Source organism: Lipotes vexillifer, unplaced genomic scaffold (assembly GCF_000442215.2).
Source record: "Lipotes vexillifer unplaced genomic scaffold, Lipotes_vexillifer_v1.1 scaffold395, whole genome shotgun sequence".
In the NCBI taxonomy this organism is placed as follows: domain Eukaryota; kingdom Metazoa; phylum Chordata; class Mammalia; order Artiodactyla; family Lipotidae; genus Lipotes; species Lipotes vexillifer.
In genome coordinates this window covers 6,004,520-6,011,320 of record NW_006797390.1, presented here as the reverse complement: position 1 = coordinate 6,011,320, position 6,801 = coordinate 6,004,520, and the positions used below count along the sequence as shown (strand labels likewise).

The 6,801-nt window shown below is 52.7% G+C and overlaps 1 protein-coding gene across 1 annotated transcript in view; it reads right to left on the bottom strand.

The window, feature by feature from the left end:
* Positions 1-342: 342 nt before the first annotated feature.
* CRACR2A (calcium release activated channel regulator 2A) overlaps positions 343-6,801 on the bottom strand; it is a 72,880-nt gene continuing 66,421 nt past the window's right edge. The window contains exons 15-17 of the mRNA XM_007469448.1: positions 4,067-4,168; positions 1,858-1,934; positions 343-427 (exon numbers count right to left, since the gene is read on the bottom strand). Of these exons, the coding sequence (XP_007469510.1) occupies positions 343-427; positions 1,858-1,934; positions 4,067-4,168 (264 nt within the window). The remainder of the gene's footprint in view (positions 428-1,857; positions 1,935-4,066; positions 4,169-6,801) is intronic.

The window sequence follows — 6,801 nt, the reverse complement described above, 5'->3', positions numbered from 1 at the left end:
CCTCCGCGCCGCCCCCCCCCCCCCGAGGCTCCTAAGGGCAGGGGGCGAGAAGGGAGGTGGGAAAGGCACGTGGTGGCTTCTCTGGAAAAGCCCATCTGTTGTATCCCCAGGGGGGAGAAAAAAGAAAGGAACAGGCAACTGGGTCTAGACAGAGAAGGGGGAGAAAGACCCCAAGATGCTCCAAGAGCAGCTTTCCTGACGGGATGTGTTTTCCTTCCTTTGGGGTGGGGGACATCGCTGACAAGGATAAAGGTCTGGGTGGGCCTTGGTGAGGGCATCTGTGCAGGAGGCAGGGTAGGCCCTGTGGCCTCAGGCCTGGGTGGGAGTCCTAGGCGACCTGTGTCAGCCGCAGCAGGCTTTCTTCTTGGCGGGGCGGTCAATCTGAATGGTGTCCTCCCTCACTGTGTCTTCTTGTTCCTTGAGGATCCTGGGAGAGGGGAAGGTAGAGTGTTAGCAGCAGAGAAGCTGCTAGGCACCTCAGGTTACAGGCCATCTGGGTCATGAGGAGGGACCCACCCTTCCCAGAGCATCAGAGAGAGTCCTCCAAGTCTCCCCCAGCGAGCACAGGTGCATGACTATAATTTGTAAAGCCAGAGTGTAGTCAATATGCGTCCTTCATAACACCTCCTCCAGGAAGTCTCTCCTGATGCTCTGATAGCACGTGGATCCTTTCTCCGTTATAGCCCCATCACTGGGTGTAATGCACTGCTTCTGTGCTGGCTCCCTCAGCAGAGGGTGAGGTGCTGATGGCAGAGACTGTATCTTTTGTCTCTGCAGCCTATCACAGTACCCAGCACACAGCAGAGGCTCAAAAATTATATTTATTGGTTATTAACTTTATGGTGGGGCTTCCCGCATGAGCACAGCTCCAGATTAACTGTAAGAGGTGAAGGATTAAAAATAGCATTAAGTATCTTATCCCTGCTTTATACCTTCCAAGAGCTTTCACCAGAAGCATGTCTTCTGATTTTCACAACAACCCTTGACTGGGCAGGGAAAAGACGATGGATGTTCCTATGCTGGGGGCACAGCTCAGAAAGGCAGGGTGACTTGCCCCGGGAATCAGTGGCAGAGAAAACCCTAGAATTTTCCCCATAGCTCCCTAGGTCTTCCATAACTCCAGCACCTCTCCAGTGCATTGAGGAAGTCCTGGGCTCTTAGTTACTCAAATAAAAATATTTTTTAGATGCCCCAAGATGAAGGCTGAGCGCAAAATGAGCGCTAGTCAGTACTTGCCGGCTGGATGGATGGACAGATGGATGGAGGGATGGATGGACAGATGGATGGAGGGATGGATGGAGGGATGGATGGAGGGAGGGATGGATGGAGGGAGGGATGGAGGGGTGGATGGATGTCTAGATGGATGAATGAGTGAATTGCCCAAGGATTGAAATGGGGCTTGTGTGGTTCTGTTTCTTTACTCTCAGTGTAGGCAGAGGCTTTCGGGACCGATCTTTTGAGTGCTGTCCTCTCGGGTGCCTCTGTGTCCCCCATCGCAGCCCCTCTCCTTGGGTCCCCCTCCCCCTCCCGCAGGAGCCCATAGTATAACCCAGCTGGCTGCCAACTAATCCCTGCTAAGATATTAGCCAGCATTGAGGGGCCTCTGATCTGACCTTTCCCAGGAGAATTTGCATTTAAATAGAGGATCCCTGGGAAAAAGGCAGAGGCTTTAAGGCTCAGGAGAAGACTGCAGTTGGGGGGCGGGCGGGGTGACAGGCAACGAGGCTTTCTTTTTGTCACTGTGTTTCGAAGGGCTGTCCCTCACCCTTGGGGTCCCACACAAAGGCCTAGGCCTCCAGCCGCTCTACCCAGACGGCTTAGATGGACAGAGGGACTGGCTGAGTGGTGTCTCTTTACCTGGCCAGATGGAGCACGGACTCTTGGGTGTTGTGACCGGAATAGGCACTGCATTCATAGAAGATCAGGTTGTGCTCCTGGAACCAGAGAACAGAGGGCATGAAGGAGAATATGGGGGGGCGGCTGGAGGGAGCCATGGGGGGCGTGGGAGAATGCCCCTCTGCACTTACCACACCCTCACTTCCTTGTGTCGTCCCCTCCCCACTCTGTACCAGGTTGATTTCTGTCCCTCGTGCTCCCTGAGTGATGCAGGCTCTGGAACTATCTCTCAGGGGAGCCGTAACAACTATAAAACAATAGGACCTACACTGCTGCCTTCGTGTTTTACACTTTCTGGAATTGCTGTCCGGGATGTACGGGCTCCTTTCTTTTCACACCAGCCTGTGATGCAGACCGAGACACAGAGGCCAGGGTGGGCAACATCCGTCCCACTTTCCAGGCAGGGAAACTGAGGCTCAGGAGGGTACGAATGGCGGGTGGGCCTGTTCAGGTCACAGCGGGGCTCCCAGCAGCCTGCTTTCCCCACGACATGGGCACAGTTAATTCATACACCAGATAATTAATACGCTGGCTGCCCGCGCCGTCCGCACTGGTGCCACAGGACAATTGTCCATCACTTTGCTAGGCAGAAGCCGTACTGTGAGAGTGGAGGTAGGGGTGTCGTGGCCAAGGCCCATCTTATTCCACTTATCACTCCCATTAATAGGTTTCCTGCTTCCTTAATGACAATGCTAATGGCATCCAGCATGAGCCCTGGAGGCTGACGCCCTGCGGGGGACGGGTAGCTGAGTGCAGACACTTCCGTGGTTGCAGATCAGGAGGCCCCGTGAACGCTGGCCCAGCTCCATCCTCTGCTTTCACCCAGTCTGGTCCCTGCACATCTCGGTTGGGCCCTGACTCCCCTTCCATCTGTGGAAGGTTGAAGGCTCTGTGTGGGTGAGGGCAGGAGACGTGATTTGCCTTCCAGCTTCGAGTCCTGACCCCACTCCTGGGGCCGGGGGATAATTTGAATAAATCACTTAACTTCTCGGAGCCACAGGGGTTTTTTCCACTAGAAAGGAAGAGAGAAAGAGAGAAAGAGAGAAAGAAAGACAGAAAAAGAAAGAAAGAAAGAAAAGGAAAGAAAATGGGATGATAAACTAAAAACACAGGTCTGCAGTTCCTTAATCAAAAACCATGGATCCAGATGTATTTTGGAATCCAGAATTTTTGAGTTTTAGAAAGTGAATACTCGTCTATAATACATATTATATAATAGCCTCTGTGGATCTGGGATAGCAGGCTATAATCAAATATATTAATAATTCTTCAGTGAAATACTTGAATATTTATTCAAAGTGAGGTAAACAAAACCCATAAATAGCCTCACATCTGTTCTGGTCAGGTTTTTTCTGCCAAACGCAATGCAAAAACCTTTGCGCTCAGAGCTCCTTGGACTGGGAATTGTGGATGCAGCCCGTGGACATGCAGCTGCAGGACTTTCTTCTTCCTTTTTCCCTTGAGTTTCACCACCTGTGCCTGCCTTCCCAGCCTCTGAGGTCCTGAGTCTGGAGCAAAGCACACTGAGAATTATGGAATCCTGGGGCTAGGAAGCCCTATCTCCCCAGACACACAGTTCCCCGAAAACCACTCTGAGGCAGCAGAGGAAGCCAAGGAGCGAGCATGGCTTTTGTTGCTGCCTGATTGCCATCACGCCGTGACAGTTCCCTGCTTGGGCAAGTGGGCCGATGCTTATTTTATTGGCTGGCTTTGCAGTGCCTGCCCTGAATTTATCTGGAGTTTGCAGCTTGGACGCTCAGTCTTGGTAGGAGGGATGGATGCTCTAACAGAGCTGCCCAAGGAAGAGCACGCTGCCCGACAGGCAGTGAGTGTTTCATCCCTGAAGGCAACCAAGTAGGGGAACACAGATGATGGGATTCAAGGATCAGCTGGGGGACTGAAATAAGTAACCTCCTACTATCTGAGGATTCATAGTTCTGAGTTCCAAGGAAGAGAATCTGGGAAATTCCCCACACCTGAGTCAAGTTCTCTGCGGAAAGTTCCACGTGCGGCAGCTGGACCAGCCCCACGATGCCAGGACACCATCCAGCCCGCTTGCTGACTTCATAGGGGGCTCCCAGAGAAGGTTCCCACCCCGGCTCTTGGGTACATGCCCGACTCCCCTTGGGGTCCCTCCCTGTCCAGAGAGACGGGGATGCTCGCCCCTCACCTTGGCCAGCTGCTCTCCCAGGCCCCGTGGCACTTCCCGCTCCTTCTCGTTGTCAACTTTGTTGCCCAGCAGAAGAACGGGAATGCGGTCTCCCACAGCTTCCTGCGGAACAGATAATCCCCCAACTGAGAGAAGCATCCTTAAGGAGAACCGGGAAGGGCAGGTGGAAACACTGGCTGCAAAGACACAAACTAGCTTGCGAACCCCCTGCTGCCACAAAGGCTGGTGGTAACAGTCACTCCAAAGCACAGAGGGGACCACCATCTCCCAGAGCCCCAGTTTGCCAGGCTTCTGCAAGGTGCTCAAGGCTGCCTGTGGGTGCCTCCCAGCCCTCTCAGTGCAGGGACCCCCCCCTTTACCCCGCTCCCCGTGACCTGGCACTGGGAGCAGGATAGGGCACAACTGGCACTGGTACAATAGGTGTCTGTACAGAGCCCCCGAGGGCGTCCCCAGGTGATCAGACTTGATCCATGTGACCAGAGTGAACAAGGAGTTGCTCAATGGGCTTTTGAGGAGGCCCAGGGGCTGCGCGGTCAGCGGTGTACCTCCGGCGGCCTTGAACTGGGCACGTAGCTCCCCGAGGGCTGGGTCCACATCCGAGTGATGGTCTTGGGTCCACAGCACGTGATACATGACTGTCATGTGCCTCCCTGGAGGTCACCCCATGGGGACCCCTGTCCTGGGTGCCCTGGCTCTGAAGGAGCCCTGGTCTGGAAGAACGGGAGCCACAGCAGTTGGACTTCATGGGCCAGAAGAACAGGTTTATTCCAGGGCTCAACCCTACTTACTCCTCCAGGGGCTGTGTCCTGTGTCATATCAGCCAGGGCCCTGCACCCCAGGGTCCCTGCATCCCAGGGTCCCTGAACCCTAGGGTCTTTGCACCCCAGGGTCTCTGCATCCCAGGGTCCCTATACCCCAGAGTCCCTACATCCCAGGGTCCCTACACACCAGGGTCCCTGCACCCCAGGGTCTTTGCACCCCAAGGGCCCAGGACGCATAGCTACTGAGTGAGTCAATATGGTAACGTTCACATTTACGCAGGTTGTTATTTTTGCTTTGTGAGATATTTAATTAGGGACTTTTAATCATAATTTGGTAATAAATAGGTATTCGCTGCAGCTCTGTTTCACTAAGTAGAGAAGGCCGTGGGACACCAGAAGCCTGCCGGTGGCTAGTTTCGCCAACAGTTCGTCTGCTTTACCCTAGACCCTGTCAAATAAATGTCCATGGTCCATCTGACGGGTCACCTGTTTTGGGTTTAAATAGCATCACATTCGAAATGAAGCCTCCGTGGTTCCTCAATCTAGACATTCATTTTTATTGTAGTTCAGGAGTGAAAAACCTCTCACGTATTAAATGAGAATGTTAAAGCTCAGAGAATCCAAAAGAACATCCAGCAAAGTTAGCGTTACGAGGACCCACCCTTTAGCATACGGGGCCGCCTTTCTCTAATCCTTCGCTCTGAATTACTATTTCCAATGACCTCGCTGCTATTTAGTGTCTCATTAACCAGAACTCTCTAAAGGCAGTAATCCCACATATTCGTGGTGAGATGGTAAAATGAACATTCGTGACAATGACTCAGAGGCCCAAGATCTTACAGGGCCTTCTGACCCATGAGAAGTAAATTGACTTATGCACATGGCGGTGGATGTGTTGGGTAGACTTGGCCATATTCCAGTTATCTGCAAGTAAGAAACCCACTGATGGCTACGTGCGTGGACCATAAGGCTCCCTCTTAACCGGACCGCAGGTACTGGGAATACCCCGCTCCCCACCTGTGCTGTGCTGCAGAAACTTGCGTGAAGGTTTTTTACAGAAAAGGAAGAAAAGGGGAAGAATCAGGAATGTGGGCCAGAAGACTTGCTATTTGGAGCACACGCGCGCAAGAGATATTTGTAGATTGATGTGTGAGGAATGACTAAGGCTGGTGGGATTTCTTGACATGGAAATGCTCTGAAAATAAGAGCATCAGACTTGAAATCCCAGGGTGGGATTCTAGCCTGCAACCTGGTATGACTTGTTACGGGCGATGGCTTGTTCCTCCCTTGTAAAGGGGATGCCAGGTCCTGAACGACCAAGTAGGATGAGGTAGGAACAGTCAGCCCAGCATCTGGGCCCCGCATCATGAGCAGCCGGGCTGCCTCTTGGAAAACGAGCGGCAGTCTTCCTTCCTAAAGTGCTTCCTGGCTAAGAAAATAAAAATAAAAGAGCTTTAGAAGGAGCAGGAAAAAAAAGCCCAGGCCCCAGCTGGAGCGGTGGTTTTCTGCCCTTTGCAGTGTTCCCCTCTTATACAAACTCTCTGGACCCCTCGTTTCCTCTCCCGGGGCCCTGGCCTGTGCTGATGTAGGAGAATTAGGCCTATCTCCAAAGACGTGGCAAAAATAAGTGAGAACACACATAAGGCCAGGGCGTGTGCTACCCATTGCAGGCAGCCAGGCACCCTCACCCCAGCCCCAGGTCACCCTTCGACACAGGAGGCACTGGGGCTGGGCTGGGGGTTTCATGGTCCTCTCTGACTTGAACCTCGAGACGTGAGCTTTTTGCCTACACTTTACATCATTCACCTACTTAACGAGGGTGTTGGTTTGTCTGCTGCTTGGACAAAGAGGCTCATAATTATCCACCAGATGAAGCCACACTTACTTTTAAAAGTCCAAAGGGCACCTCCTTTGGTGACTAAGTCTAAGGCCACCCAATGTCTGTAGACATTTTTTTTTTTGGGGGGGGGGGGT